The sequence below is a fragment of the Dendrobates tinctorius genome, unplaced genomic scaffold (assembly GCF_039654945.1).
Source record: "Dendrobates tinctorius isolate UK_male_01 unplaced genomic scaffold, ASM3965494v1 ptg000312l, whole genome shotgun sequence".
Lineage (NCBI taxonomy): Eukaryota > Metazoa > Chordata > Amphibia > Anura > Dendrobatidae > Dendrobates > Dendrobates tinctorius.
Window position 1 is genome coordinate 4,421,816 of NW_027361979.1, and position 16,949 is coordinate 4,438,764.

Genomic DNA, 16,949 nt, shown 5'->3' on the forward strand with positions numbered 1-16,949 from the left:
ACGATTATATATATATAGATTCAAAAAATTTGACAAAAAACTTTTAAATATGGAAAAACAACCGGGCAATACCAATACTAGAAAAAAGGGGTGGGTATGCTTGGGTAAAGTCTTGTGCAATATATTGCTGGGTCTATCTGAAGTCTGTTAGATATTATATTATGTATAGAAATTCATATCATATGATAAAGACATAGTGTGAATATAATGGTCATTTACTATACACAAAAAAGGATTATACACACAATAGATCAATATGAAAAGGTAATTTTACCAGCGGTATAGGACACCAGGAACCCAACACACCTGACGCGCGTTTCACAATGAAACACTTCTTCCAGGGGTGACTACTTAGTGTCATTATAATATTGCGTACAATATAATGTACTATCATGTTCGTGTGTGCTATATTTTAATTAACCATCACTTATATGGATGTAAGATGTAATTGTAAAAATTTATACTGATCCCAGGCTCTCTTAAAAAAGGGATCCCCGGTATGGAAGTTAGGGCAAATCCACTCAGCGCTCTGGTTCTGACCCAAGTCCCCTCTTAAAGGGATCCTCGGTACGGTAGTGAGGGAAAATCCACTCTGCGCTTTGGTACTAACCCCATGCCTCTTTTAAAGGGATCTCCGGTATGGAAGTTAGGGTAAATCCCTCAGCGCTCTGATTCTCACCCCAGGCTTCTATTAAAGGGATCATTGGTATGGAAGTCAGGGCAAATCCACTCAGCACTCTGGTTCTGATGCCAGGCCTCTCTTAAAGGGATCCCCAGTATGGAAGTTAGGACCGTTCCACTCAGTGCTCTGGTTCTGACTCCAGGCTGACGGGATGATGTGGGATATTAGTGGTAGTAGTCCGGTGGTTCTGGCTGATGGGACGATGTGGGATATTATGGGTAGTAGTCCGGTAGCTCTGGCTGGCGCGATGATGTGGGATATTAGTGGTAGTTGTCCGGTGGCCCTGGCTGATGGGATGATGTGGGATATTATGGGTAGTAGTCCGGTAGCTCTGGCTGACGGGATGATGTGGGATATTAGGGGTAGTAGTCCGGTAGCTCTGACTGACGGGATGATGTGGGATATTAGGGGTAGTAGTCTGGTGGCTCTGGCTGACGGGACGATGTGGGATATTAGCAGTAGTAGTCCCATGGCTCTGGCTGATGGGACGATGTGGGATATTAGGGGTTGTTGTCCGGTAGCTCTGGCTGACGGGATGTTGTGGGATATTATAGTGAATGTGGCTATGCGGAGTGGGCGGGGCTCTTCACACATCTTTATATACTGTATATATAGATATATATAATCATTATAATTTGTTATAACTAACCGTAGTTAGTTACTATGCCCGGGCAGCGCTGGGCTCTTCAGCTAGTATAATATAATGTCTAACAGACTTCAAATAGATCTAGCAGTTTATTACACTAGACTTTACCCAGGTATACCCAACACTTTTTTCTTGTATTTGTATTGCCCGGTTGTTTCTACATATTTATATGATTTTTGTCATATTTTTTAATGTACTATAATAAGGATTTTTTTAGCCTTCTATAAAAAGCCTCATATCTTTGGTATTGCATATCAAATTCTTGCAAGAGTAAAGCCCCACCATCCACAATAGATGGCGGTTAGCCGATCAATAGTTCCGCTGATGGTGCGGCCTCCTACTAGCTCTTCCATCCTCCATGCACAGGAGCGCCCAGCTTGGTGAGTGATATAGCTGGGGGGACAACTTTTCTGCTGAGTTCTCATTGATGTCCTGTTAGTGGGATTTTAGATTCATATATTGTGTACTTGTGATATGCAATTAAAATGTAGTGTGCTGAAATCTATGTGTATTAAGGATAGCATGTATCTGACCTTAAAAATAATCAAATTTTCATTTAGTTTTGGCAAAAACGAAAAATTTTGTTTATACCCAAAGTTATGGGTTTGATATCCTGAAAATTTCACTTAGATCTGGTTGGTCTCATTACAAATACCTCTTGCTTCTCCGACACACCACTCTGAAGTTTGCATAGAAAGAAAGTACTCTTTTTGCCTATTACTACACTTATAGTAACTTCTATACTTAGATTAAAGAACCGCTTCATTACAGCACTAGAGTAGTGTTATTAAACTATGTTCCCTGCCCCTAGTCTTATACTTACCAGCCGCCATCTTCAGCTCTTCCCTGCGCCACTCATGTTGGTCGCCATCAGTTTGTAACTTGTCGGATCGCTCCAGTGTTTGCTGGGCCAGTGACAACTCAGTGTAAGTCTATGAGAGCTAGAACGAGGCTACCATAGACTTACACTGAGAACTTTTGATCATTACTTCTGACTTTTTGGGCAATCAAAAGTCATGGTCGCAAGGGAGCGGAAAGGTACCGGGAAGAGTTGAAGACAGCCGCTGGTAAGTATAATACTAGGGTCAGTGAACTTAGATTAGTAGCACCACTTCAGCACTGAAATAAAAAAAAATGCTGGACAGGTGCTGTGATGTAATATACTAGTGATGATCACATTGTCATGGCCAGTACAGGCTTCGTCAGCATCAGGACAGTTCCCACAATGAGCTTTTGGTGAGTTTTTGATGTGGATTTTCTGTACCATTTCTGCACCCATTAAAGGGAATCTGTCACCCCATTTTCAGCCTATAAGCTGCGGCAACCGTCATCAGGGGCTTATCTACATCATTCTGTAATGGTGTAGATAAGCCCCCAATGTAACCTGAAAGAGAAGAAAAATGAGTTAGATTATACTCATCTGGGGGTCCGGTCCGATGGGTGTCGTGGTCCGGTCCGGCGCCTCCCATCCTCTAGAGATGACCTCCTCCTTCTTACTTCTGCCGCGGCTCCTGCGCAGGTGTACTTTATCTGCCCTGTGCCCTGTTGAGGGCAGAGTGACGTACTGCAGTGCGCAGGCGCTGGACGTCTCTGACCTTTCTCAGCGCTTGCGCACTGCAGTACTTTGCCCTCAACAGGGCAGAGCAGTGCGCCTGCACAGGAGATGCGGCAGAAGTAAGAAGGAGGACGCCATCACTAGAAGATGGGAGGCGTCGGACCGCGACACCCGTCGGACCCTGCCCCCGGTGAGTATAATCTAACTTGTTTTTCTTCTCTTTCAGGTTACATCGGGGGATTATCTACAGCATTACAGAATGCTGTAGACAAGCCCCTGATGGCGGTGGCCGCAGCTTATAGGCCAAAAATGGGGTGACAGATTCACTTAAGTAAAATAAGTTACTTGCATTTTTTCGAAAATATGCAGCATGAAAAACTCACCAAAACTTATAGTGAGAACGTAGACTAAGAAATTTCTGTAACTTTGCCATTTAGTGAAATTTTGGGGGAAGCCATAAGTCCATAACCCTGGCAATATTTACTGTATACTTTTTATAGCATATCATGTATAAGAGCGCCTGTACAATAGTATTTTTAATTCAAATTTTCCATATTTAAATAAATTGTTTAGAAGAATTTGTTTCAATTATATTTTAAAGTAAAAGCCATTGTGAGGAATCACTAACTATAGAACTTCTGTTTTTACAGTTGGGATGAGAGCAGCTCCATAAGCAGTGGCCTGAGTGATGCCTCGGGAAATCTCAGCTCCGAGGAATGCAACGTCAGTTCTTCTCTTACCTCTTTACCATCCACACCTACTGCATCACGACGAAGCTCAACAATTGCTGTAAGAATGAAAATATGACTTTTCTGTCTTTCTTTATAGCAGTTCATATTCAAGACGCGTAAATATATTGCACTTGTGAATAATAATAATAATCTTTATTTTTATATAGCGCTAAAAAATTCCACAGCGCTTTATAGTTTGCACACATTATCATCGCTGTCCCCAATGAGGCTCACAATCTAAATTCCCTATCAGTATGTCTTTGGAATGTGGGAGGAAACCCACGCAAACACGGGGAGAACATACAAACTCCTTGCAGATGTTGTCTTTGGTCGGATTTGAACCCAGGACCCCAGCGCTGCAAGGCTGCAGTGCTAACCACTGAGCCACCATGTATACAAACTGGATACAAGCATATATACACACATACATATAGAAACTCCACACAACCATGTTCACACACATGTATACAGACACTCTACACAAGCATCTATACACACATGCATATTTACACACATGCATACAGACACAGCATACATTCATGCTTACACACATGCATACATACACTGCACATATGTATTTAAATACATATATTTATATATATTGTGAGACAGTGACCGGCGTTGTTGTGAATGGCCGGTATGTGTCGCAAAGGAGGAGGTCCTCTGCGCTGTAAGCCTGAAATGTTGCTCTGGGACCTGTAGTTCCACAAGCCTTGTTTAGCTTATAAGGGGCTGGGCTTACAGGGTTAGCCGGAGAGCTGGGCGGGACGGGCTAACCATACACCTCCCATCAAGGGGTGTGTCTCCTGCAATATAATGAGAATGTGGTGTGGTCACATGGTCTGTGTTGGAAGGTCCTGCAAGAGGACAGACTTCCTGAATAGCACATGATGAGACCATGTACCTGCAGAGCCTGTGACGGCTAACGTGTTGGGGAAGCAACCGACCTTCTAAGTGTCTGGAACTTTCAGGTGGGACGTTGCTGAGCAAGTCATCATACGGGACAGTGATCCTAGTAATGCAGCTTCCCTGGAACCTCAGACAAGGGGGTTATAAGAAAGATAGGTTTATTTGCTACATGAACAGACTGGTGGTCATGATATGCTTGTGGATCTAATGAAATGGACTTTAGGTTATGTAGTTTATGCTGAGTAAATAAACCAAACAAACTGTTTAAGTGAGAAACCGTTCCTGAGTGCCTTAAAGGGAATCTGTCACCCCTTTTTTGAGATATCATATAATGATATCATACAATTGTGTGTCACATAAGGATTCTCTTAGTACTTTTGCTTCCCCCTGACGCATTTCTTCTTGTGTAGAGCAAGACAGGGAGGGGGGAGCAGTTGAATAAGCCCCGCCCATTGGACCGGACCGTGGCAGTTTACACACATCTGAACCGATATAAAAAAGGTATTTATGCATGTAAGGTGTTGGGTCAGGGGGAAGCAAAAGTACTAAGAGAACCCTTATGTGACACACAATTGAATGATATCTCAAAAAAGGGTTGACAGATTCCCTTTAATCGCGTTGCCAAGCGAGTGTCCCCCGACACACTCAAGGAGCGCTATCTCACTATATATATATATATATATATATATATATATATATATATATATATATATCTGTGTATATATATATATATATATATTGTGAGGTGCCAAGGGGAGAGGTACTAGAAAACAGGTATATTTCTCCCCGTTTCATTTCATATGTCTCCCTGTACTGATGATGAAGCCAGTTTATTTCACTGTAATCCAGTCCTGGTTTCCTTAGTGATCAGCATGGAAAGGACTGGTTGTTCCCCCTCCACTTATTCAATCCAGGTTTTGGTTTCCTGACTTGTCCAGCTGATATAATCAGGAGGAGCTGGGATCTCTGTCTATCTCGTCTGCTGAGCTGGGAGCTGACACAGTAAGATTACATGGACTTGTTTGCTGTTATATAGGTTTATTTTGTAGTTAGCCTGCTATTGTTAGTTAGTGGCCAGACGGCCTTAGATGTTTTATTTCATGTTTGGCATGTGTAACATTGAATAACAAGTGTGCACAATAAATATGCCGTGTCCATATTCATGTGGAACTTGCTAGTCTGCTGAAGTGACTTCATAGCCACACGCTTGTGCCAAAGCAAAGATCCCCAGCTGAGCTATCTATTCCCCACAAATGGTGTTTCGAATGCGGGCAACTGTGGCTGCTGGACTGTGACGGCAGAGAAAACGCTGTGTATGTCCTGGCTGAAAGCTTCTGCGCTTTTGAAGAGCCAAGAGTCCAGTAATATGGAGGAACTAGTGAAGCAGTTATTGCAAGCAAATGTGCAACAACAGCAGACTAATACTTGCTTCCAGAAGGCTCTGGAGCAGCAACACCAGATGCAGCAAGAGCAGTTGGAGGCAATAAAACAGGCCTTGGTTCGGCAACCCCGAGATGAGGGAGACTGTTATGATTGAGTCACCGTAGGAGGCAAAAATAGAAATGCTAGCTAAGTCCAGAAAACCAGAGAAGTTGGCAGCTATCGGATTGCAGACCCCTGAACCTATCAACACAACTAGCAGTAGCCGTGGGGGGCTCCTACGATGCCCTAGGCCCCTCGATCACAGCCGGAGGACTACATAGCCTAAAGACAGAAAGGGAAATCTAAACTGCCCCAGAGCAGACCCCAAAGCAAAAGGCAGCCCCCCACATATAATGACGGTGAAGCAAGAAGAAAGAACAAAACACAGACAGAAAGATAGACTGAGCAAAGATGGGGCCCAAGCTAGCTTAGATAGGAAAGGACAGGAAGGCTGCTGTCTGCAATCCGTGAAAAACCCTATGAAAATAAGAGCCAACAAACTGACAATAAAAAGGCCCTGAAGATGCTAGGCTTCAAAAAAGGCTATGTCAGAACTCAGGAATATTCTGAAGACAGAGCAACAGGCAAAAGGAGATTCAGCTCACCCCAGCAGGGAATGGCAGAATCCAGAAAAGCAAGGAAAACAAAACACTAATGCAAAAAGGCAAAGCAGAAATCTTAGCTTTAGATGAGCAGGAATCAGACTGGTTTCCTAGAAGTCCACAGAGAAATCACCCGCAGGCCAGAAGGGCGTCGGCAGCCTTATATCCAGTCATTAACTCCACTCAGCCAGTCATCATCATCAGCCCCAGGTGTTTGACAATCAGGTTCACTACCTTTCTTCACCAGAAGAGGGAGTTCCTCGGGCCTCAGTAGTGAAGGGGAAAATGAACTCACAACAGTACCTCCCCCTTGAGGAGGGGTCACCGAACCCTCAACCACGCCACCAGGGCGATCAGGGTGAGCCCGATGAAAGGCACGCACCAATCTTTTGGCATGAATATCAGAGGCAGAGACCCAGGAATTATCCTCTTGACCATAACCCTTCCACTTAACCAAATACTGGAGTCTCCGTCTAGCCAGATGGGAATCCAGTACTTTCTCTACCTCATATTCCATGTTACCTTCAACCAATACAGGGTCTGGAGGTGCAACCCCCGGAACAACAGGTTCAACAAACCTCTTCAACAAAGATTTATGGAACACATTATGGATTTTAAATGTGACAGGAAGAGCCAAACGAAAAGAGACCGGATTAATAATCTCCAAAATCTTGTAAGGTCCAATAAATCTAGGCTTAAACTTAGGAGAAGCCACCTTCATAGCAATATTTTTTGATGATAACCACACCATATCACCAACCTTAAACTGGGGACCAATGGTCCTATGTCGGTTGGAAAACCGCTGGGCCTTTTCCTGGGAGAGAGATAACTTATCCACCACTTGGTCCCAGATCTGGTGCATTCTCTCCACCACAGTGTCAACACCTGGGCAGGCAGAGGGCTCCACCTGCCCTGAAGAAAATCGAGGATGAAACCCAAAGTTACAAAAAAAAGGTGACATCAAAGTGGCAGAACTAGCTCTATTATTTAAAGCAAATTCGGCCAAGGGCAAAAATGAAACCCAATCATCCTGATCAGCAGAAATAAAACATCTCAAATATGACTCCAAGGTCTGGTTTGTTCTCTCTGTCTGCCCATTGGTCTGAGGGTGAAAAGCAGAGGAGAAGGACAACTGAATTCCCAGCTTGGAACAGAAAGTTCTCCAAAATCTAGACACAAACTGGAATCCTCTGTCAGATACAATGTTCTCAGGAATCCCGTGCAAGCGAACCACCTGTTGTAAAAACAAGGGCACCAATTCAGAGGAAGACGGCAACTTAGGGAGTGGTACAAGATGAACCATCTTAGAGAACCTATCACAAATCACCCAAATAACAGTCATCCTTTGAGAGACAGGCATATCAGAGATGAAATCCATTGAAATATGGGTCCATGGCCTCTTGGGGACAGGCAAAGGCATCAACAACCCACTAGAGCGAGAACACGATTTAGACTGGGAGCACGTCCCACAGGACTGCACAAAATTCCTGACATCACGAGACAAGGAGGGCCACCAAAAAGACCGACTCACCAGATCTCTAGTACCAAAAATACCTGGATGACCAGCCAAAGCAGAGCAATGAACTTCAGACATCACTCTCTTCTTCCACTGGTCAGGAACATACAACTTTCCACTGGGACAACGCTCAGGTTTGTCCTCCTGGAACTCTTCCAGAGCACGTCTCAAATCGGGCGAGATGGCAGAAAGAACTACCCCTTCGCCTAAGATGGTAGCAGGCTTGGTCACCACAGGAGAATCAGCAAAGAAGCTCCTAGAGAGGGCGTCAGCCTTGACATTCTTAGTTCCAGGAAGAAAAGAAACCACAAAATCAAAACGTGTAAAAAACAAGGCCCACCTAGCCTGTCTAGGGTTCAAGCGCTTAGCCGACTCTAGGTAAATCAAATTCTTGTGGTCAGTGAGGACCACGACTTGATGCTTAGCTCCCTCCAACCAATGTCTCCACTCCTCAAATGCCCATTTCATGGCTAACAGTTCCCGATTCCCCACATCATAGTTACGTTCAGATGGAGAGAACTTTCGGGAAAAGAAAGCACAGGGATTCATTTTAGATGTTACAGGATCCTTTTGGGACAAAACAGCTCCTGCACCAATCTCAGAAGCATCCACCTCTACCTGGAACGGAAGTGAGACATCAGGTTGCCGCAAAACCGGGGCGGATGTGAATCTTCGCTTCAGCTCCTGAAAGGAAGAAACAGCCTCCGGAGACCAATTTAACACATCAGCACCCTTCTTAGTCAAATCAGTCAATGGCTTAGCAATACTAGAAAATTTTGCTATAAATTTCCGATAAAAATTAGCAAAACCCAAAAACTTCTGGAGGGCCTTCAAAGAAGTGGGCTGAACCCAATCGTAAATGGCCTGTACCTTGGCCGGGTCCATTTCAATAGTTGACGGGGACAAAATAAATCCCAAAAAAGAAATCCTCTGTACTCCAAAAAGGCATTTAGATCCTTTGACATACAGGGAATTCTCCCTCAAGATCTGGAACACAGTCCGAATATGTTCCACATGAGAATCCCAATCCTTGGAGAAGATCAAAATATCATCCAGATAGATAATCAAAAATTTATCGACAAAATCTCGGAAAATAGAAAGTATTGTTCATGAAGCACTGGAAGACAGAAGGGGCATTAGTGAGCCCAAAAGGCATCACCAGGTACTCAAAATGTCCCTCCGGAGTATTAAACGCCGTCTTCCATTCATCCCCATGCTTAATGCGAATAAGATTATACGCCCCCCTGAGGTCAAGCTTGGTAAACCAGCAAGCACCTTTAACTCTGGAGAATAGATCAGAAATCAGGAGTAACGGATACTGATATTTAACAGTAATTTTGTTGAGAGCAAGATAATCAATACAAGGTCTTAATGATCCATCCTTTTTGGCTACAAAAAAAAACCCGGCACCTAAGGGTGACGAGGATGGTCTAATATGACCCTTCTCCAACGCCTCCTTAATATAGGATCGCATAGCCTCGTGCTCGGGTACAGATAAATTGAAGAGCCGACCCTTGGGAAATTTACACCCCGGGCTCAGTTCAATTGCACAGTCATAACTCCTATGAGGAGGCAGAGACGCAGACTCATTCTCACTAAATACATCATAAAAGTCCGCCAAATAATCAGGAACATCATGCGACTGAGGAGAGGTGGAAAACACCGGAGCCTCACTAAAGGCACACCGACAACCCCAACTCACCACAGACACAGATTTCCAATCCAAAACTGGATTATGAATTTGTAACCAGGGAAACCCCAGAACAATAGTATCATGCAGATTATGTAACACCAAAAACCTGCAATTTTCTTGATGGTCTGGGGCGACCCGCATTACCACCTGGGTCCAAAACTGAGGTTTATTTTTAGCCAAAGGAGTAGCATCAATCCCCCTCAAAGGGATAGGCGTCTGCAGAGGTGTCATCGAAAATCCACAACGTTTAGCAAAATCCAAGTCCATTAGGTTCAGAGCTGCTCCCGAATCCACAAAAGCCTTGGCGGAAAATGTGGACAGGGAGCAGATCATAGTAATAGCCAGAAGAAACTTAGGTTGAACACCACCAACAGAAAACGTGTGAGCAAGGCGTTTCTCGCGTTTAGGACAGACAGAAATAATATGCGAGGCATCTCCACAGAAAAAACACAACTTATTACGCCTTCTGAACTCCTGACGCTGCTCTCTGGAAAAAACTATCACATTGCATAGGTTCAGACATCTGTTCAACAGGTGGCAACACCTCTCGTGCAGCTCTGCGTTCGCGCAAACGCCGATCAACCTGAATGGCTAAAGACATAGAATCGTCAAGACCAGAGGGAACAGGTAATCCCACCATAGTATCTTTTACGGCTTCTGACAACCCCTTCTGAAAGAGAGCAACCAAGGCATTATCATTCCAGGTAGTAAGTACTGCCCACTTTCGGAATTTTTGACAGTACAATTCTGCAGAATTACGGCCCTGGTTCAATGCCAGCAGGGTCTTTTCAGCCTGATCAATGGCATTAGGTTCGTCATACAACAACCCCAAGGCCTGAAAAAATGCGTTTACATTAGTCAGAATAGGATCATCTGGTTTCAAAGAAAACGCCCAATCCTGGGGATCGCCACGCAGCAAAGAGATGACAATTTTAACCTGCTGCGCGGAGCTCCCTGACGAGTTAGGCTTCAAGGCAAAAAATAATTTACAATTATTTTTGAAATTCAAAAATTTAGACCGATCCACAAAAAATACATCAGGTGTAGGAATCTTTGGTTCAGCAGCATGTGAATGAGCAAGGTAGGCGGAAATTCCCCGCACTTCCGCAGCGAGCTGCTCCACACGATCAGACAATTGCTTTATCTCCATTGAGAGAAAAAAAAAATTCCCCCTACGGCCTCAGAGATATAGAGGAAAAAATGTACACACTTTTTTTTTTTTTTTTTTTTTTTTTTTTTATACAATTCTTTCCTGCAATTGAGTACCCTAGGATCTGCGGTATGGCGGGTGATTCTGTTATGATTGAGTCACCGTAGGAGGCAAAAATAGAAATGCTAGCTAAGTCCAGAAAACCAGAGAAGTTGGCAGCTATCGGATTGCAGACCCCTGAACCTATCAACACAACTAGCAGTAGCCGTGGGGGGCTCCTACGATGCCCTAGGCCCCTCGATCACAGCCAGAGGACTACATAGCCTAAAGACAGAAAGGGAAATCTAAACTGCCCCAGAGCAGACCCCAAAGCAAAAGGCAGCCCCCCACATATAATGACGGTGAAGCAAGAAGAAAGAACAAAACACAGACAGAAAGATAGACTGAGCAAAGATGGGGCCCAAGCTAGCTTAGATAGGAAAGGACAGGAAGGCTGCTGTCTGCAATCCGTGAAAAACCCTATGAAAATAAGAGCCAACAAACTGACAATAAAAAGGCCCTGAAGACGCTAGGCTTCAAAAAAGGCTATGTCAGAACTCAGGAATATTCTGAAGACAGAGCAGCAGGCAAAAGGAGATTCAGCTCACCCCAGCAGGGAATGGCAGAATCCAGAAAAGCAAGGAAAACAAAACACTAATGCAAAAAGGCAAAGCAGAAATCTTAGCTTTAGATGAGCAGGAATCAGACTGGTTTCCTAGAAGTCCACAGAGAAATCACCCGCAGGCCAGAAGGGCGTCGGCAGCCTTATATCCAGTCATTAACTCCACTCAGCCAGTCATCATCATCAGCCCCAGGTGTTTGACAATCAGGTTCACTACCTTTCTTCACCAGAAGAGGGAGTTCCTCGGGCCTCAGTAGTGAAGGGGAAAATGAACTCACAACAGGAGACCGTGCACAAAGCGCTGCTAGTGCGCAGAAAGCCGTACAGAAGACTTTGCTTAACATCACCGCAGACGATGATGTGGAAGCATACCTCACCGTGTTTGAACGTATTGCAGAACGTGAGCACTTACTGCTAGACAGATGGGCTGAGGTAGTTGCTCCGTTTCTGAGCGGAGATCCACAGAAGACATATTACGATCTGAGTGGAGCGGATGCTATGGACTATATCAAACTCAAAGGCGAAATCCTGGCAAGGCTGGGAGTAAACACGTATGTACGTGCACAGAGGGTGCATTTATGGAATTTTGTGGAGCATCAGCCAGCCCGCTCACAAATGCATGATCTCATCCATCTAGTAAAAAAATGGCTGCAACCAGAGGCTTTGACGTTTGCACAGATGGTGGAGCGTGTTGTTCTAGACAAGTACCTGCGGTCCTTACCCGCTAAGATCCAGAGGTGGGTTGGACAGGGTGACCCAACTACCGCTGACCAGTTGGTGAATATGGTCGAACGCTACAATGCTTCTGAAAGCCTACTCCAAGGGACGTTAGCACCCCACTGGCTCCCCAAGAAATCGCTGGAGAGTCCTGCGAAACCTACTTCATCTTCAAAAGAAGAGAACGTCACAATGAAGGGTAGCAGACCTACAAAGGACTATGGAGGTGGTACGGGCTCACATCAAGCCAGCAGACCTCGTCTGGGATCTCCATCGAGGAGACAAGGGCCTATACAATGTTGGCGATGTCGCGGGCTTGGCCATGTAGCAGCTAACTGCCCAATGACTACAGAGCCAATGGACTGTAACGCTATGAGGCTTCTTTCGTTATATGTGCAGTCAGTCTGTGTGGCGGAGACCCTCACGGGAAATGAACAACACGTGTGCCACGTCGAGGTTGACGGTTATAGTGTGAATGCCGTCTTGGATTCCGGCAGTCAAGTAACTTTGGTACATGCCAGTTTGGTGGACTCTAGCGCCCTAACGAACTTAACCGTGGGCATTAGTTGCATCCATGGGGATACTAAGAACTACCCCACTGCCTGGGTTACTCTTTCCACGCCAGTAGGGACCAAAAGACATCAGGCGGCAGTCATAAAGTCTATGGGACACAGTGTAATCCTGGGGAGAGACTTTCCCTTATTTTGGGACTTGTGGAACTGCAAAAGTGGCATGAACCCTCTAGTTGAAGACGGTACTCCAGAGCTAGCCCCTGAACCATTGCAGCAAGACGACGGAGAACCCATCTCAGAGGAAGTACTAGAATCTGCGGACTCTCCTCTGGCTGTGTATGCAGGCGAGGCAGACCAGCTAGAGGATGTTTTAGAAATGCCTGATCTTGAGGTGGCCCGTGGTAAGTTCGGGACCGCTCAGCACCAGGATCCTACTCTAGCAAGGGCGTGGGAAGACATAGAGGTCTCCGAGGGAAGACCATTGTACCCAGGGGCTCAAAACGAGTTCCCACACGTGGCGGTGCAGCAGGATATGTTGTATCACATAGACAAGGTGCAAGGGGTGGTGGTAGAACAACTAGTGGTACCTAAGTCCTTTCGCCAGGTAGTTTTGGAGTTGGCACATAAACATCCCTTGGGAGGACACCTGGCGGTAGAAAAGACAAAACACCGTATTCTGCAACGTTTCTTTTGGCCGGGTCTAGTGGGAGACGTGACCCAGTACTGTCGGTCGTGTCCTACGTGTCAATTGACCGCACCTATGTCACATTTTAGAAGCCCCTTAGTGCCCTTACCAATAATAGAGGTGCCCTTCGAGAGGATAGCAATGGATATAGTCGGTCCATTAGTTAAGTCTGCCAGGGGTCATCAGTACATTTTGGTAGTATTGGATTATGCCACGCGTTATCCCGAAGCAGTGCCCTTGCGGAATGCCAATGAGAAATCAATTTCAAAGGAGCTGGTTAATATGTTTTCCTGCACCGGCATTCCGAAAGAGATACTTACTGATCAAGGGACCCCCTTTATGTCTCGTATACTTAAGGATTTATGTAAACTACTAAAAATCTCCCATTTGCGTACCTCAGTATATCACCCTCAGACTGACGGTTTGGTGGAGCGCTTTAACAAGACCTTAAAGGGAATGTTGAAAAGGGTGGTGGATAAGGACGGGAGAGACTGGGATGCCCTACTACCATACCTCCTGTTCGCTATACGTGAGGTACCCCAATCCTCCACAGGCTTTTCACCTTTTGAGTTGGTTTATGGGCGGTGTCCTAGAGGCCTGTTAGATATTGCCAAGGAGACTTGGGAACAAGAGGTGACTCCTTATCGCAGTGTAATTGAACACATAACACTTATGCAGGACCGAATTGCAGCAGTTATGCCTATACTTAAAGAGTGTTTAGAGCGCGCACAACATGCCCAAAGCACGGTATACAACCGAGCGGCAAAAACACGAGTCTTTCAACCCGGAGACAGGGTGTTGGTATTGGTGCCTACCGTGGAGAATAAATTTCTTGCGAAATGGCAGGGACCATACGAAGTGCTGGAACGAATAGGTGAAGTAAATTATAAGATACACCAACCAGACAAGAGAAAGCCCGAACAAATATACCACATAAACTTGCTTAAGGCCTGGCGGGACAGGGAGAGTCTGGTGGCAGGAGCTGCCCTTGAGGATGGGCCTCGAGGGGCACCACCTTCTGAGGTAAAGGACCCCCAGGTAGATCCGCCAGAAGTGGGTATTGTAGACACGCTATCCGAAAGCCAAAAACGAGAGACCAGGGAGTTCATACAGAGGAACGCAGATATTTTCTCGGAACTTCCTGGCCGGACTCACCTAATTAAGCATGACATTGTTACTGATCCACAGGCGCGGGTACGGCTAAAACCATATAGAATTCCGGAGGCTCGGAGACAAGCCATTGTCCGGGAAGTGAAGAAGATGTTAGAGCTCGGGGTCATTGAGGAGTCCCGGAGTGATTGGGCTAGCCCTATCATACTGGTGCCCAAACCCGATGGGACTATCCGATTTTGTAACGATTTTCGGAAAGTAAATGAAGTATCGAAATTCGATGCCTACCCGATGCCAAGAGTTGATGAACTGATAGAGAGACTGGGTTCGGCCAGGTACATATCCACTATTGACTTAACAAAAGGTTATTGGCAGATTCCCCTCACGGAATCAGCCAAAGAGAAAACTGCCTTTGTTACGCCCCAGGGATTATTCCAGTACCGCGATATGCCATTTGGGTTGCATGGTGCCGCAGCCACCTTCCAACGTCTAATGGATATTGTCCTAAAACCCCATGGCCAGTATGCATCCGCGTACTTGGACGACATCATTATCTTTAGCGATGACTGGGACACGCATTTGTCAAAAGTACAAGCCGTCTTAGACTCCCTAAAAACAGCTGGGTTGACTGCCAATCCCAAGAAATGTACGTTGGGATTGGAAGAGGCTCGCTATCTGGGATATAGCATAGGGAGAGGCGTCGTGAAGCCTCAAGCCAATAAAGTGGACGCTATTCAAAATTGGCCACGACCGGTAACCAAAAAACAGGTTGGAGCTTTTTTAGGGATATTTGGTTATTATAGGCGGTTCATCAAACATTTTGCGACCATCGCAGCTCCTCTCACAGATCTTACTAAGGGGTCGAAATCTGTCACAATAAAGTGGAACGCAGAAGCAGAGGAGGCCTTTCAGCGATTGAAAACAGTCCTCTGTGACCAACCAGCGTTGGTTGCACCAGACTTTAAACGGGAGTTTATTGTCCAAACGGACGCCTCTGGGGTGGGCCTCGGCGCGGTTTTGTCTCAAGAAGTAAATGGCGAGGAACACCCAGTGGCCTATCTAAGCAGAAAGCTTACGAGAGCAGAAAAAAACTACAGTGTAGTTGAGCGGGAAGCCCTGGCTGTGAAATGGGCCCTGTGCACCTTGCGCTATTATTTACTAGGTCGCCAGTTTAGACTAGAGACGGACCATTCGCCCCTAACGTGGATGTCCCGGGCAAAAGAAGGCAATGCGCGGGTGACACACTGGTTCTTAGCATTACAAGGGTTTAAATTTTCCGTTGAGCACAGGGCGGGCACAGCGCACAGAAATGCAGATGCGTTGTCTAGAACGCACTGCTTGGTAACTCGTCGTGTCCGACCCCACGGGCTCGAACAGAGGAGGGGGGTGTGTGAAGTGCCAAGGGGAGAGGTACTAGAAAACAGGTATATTTCTCCCCGTTTCATTTCATATGTCTCCCTGTACTGATGATGAAGCCAGTTTATTTCAGTGTAATCCAGTCCTGGTTTCCTTAGTGATCAGCATGGAAAGGACTGGTAGTTCCCCCTCCACTTATTCAATCCAGGTTTTGGTTTCCTGACTGGTCCAGCTGATATAATCAGGAGGAGCTGGGATCTCTCAGTCTATCTCGTCTGCTGAGCTGGGAGCTGACACAGTAAGATTACATGGACTTGTTTGCTGTTATATAGGTTTATTTTGTAGTTAGCCTGCTATTGTTAGTTAGTGGCCAGACGGCCTTAGATGTTTTATTTCATGTTTGGCATGTGTAACATTGAATAACAAGTGTGCACAATAAATATGCTGTGTCCATATTCATGTGGAACTTGCTAGTCTGCTGAAGTGACTTCATAGCCACACGCTTGTGCCAAAGCAAAGATCCCCAGCTGAGCTATCTATTCCCCACAATATATATATATATATATATATATATATATATATATATAAATTTGCATATATCACTATATATGTATCTATATATATATTATGCATATATCACACACATGTACATACAGACACTGTACACAAGCATATACAGTGGCATGGTCAAAATTCAAACTTACTGTTATTTTGAACAGTTAAACAAGTTGAAGATGAAAAGGGCTAAAGTTAAAGATGACACATTTCCTCTGTATTTTAGGCAAAAAAAAACATGTATATTCTCCTTTTTGCATTTAAAAAATTACAAAAAGGAAATTGTCTCATGCAAAAAGTTTGGGCACCCTGCCTGATTATTACCTAGTAGCACCCCTTTTTGCAAGTAGCCCAGCTTGTAATCGCTTTTTGTAGTCCACCAATAATCTTTCAATTCTTGTTTGATGGATTTTCATCCATTCTTCTTTGGAAAATTCTTCCACTTCT

At 45.1% G+C, this 16,949-nt stretch overlaps 1 protein-coding gene across 4 annotated transcripts in view; it reads left to right on the forward strand.

The window, feature by feature from the left end:
* The window catches only part of NAV1 (neuron navigator 1), a 241,865-nt gene that overhangs the window by 61,483 nt on the left and 163,433 nt on the right, over positions 1–16,949 (forward strand). For all 4 annotated transcript variants that reach the window (XM_073561056.1, XM_073561054.1, XM_073561055.1 and 1 more), the window contains one exon: positions 3,534–3,672. In XM_073561056.1, the coding sequence (XP_073417157.1) occupies positions 3,534–3,672 (139 nt within the window). The remainder of the gene's footprint in view (positions 1–3,533; positions 3,673–16,949) is intronic.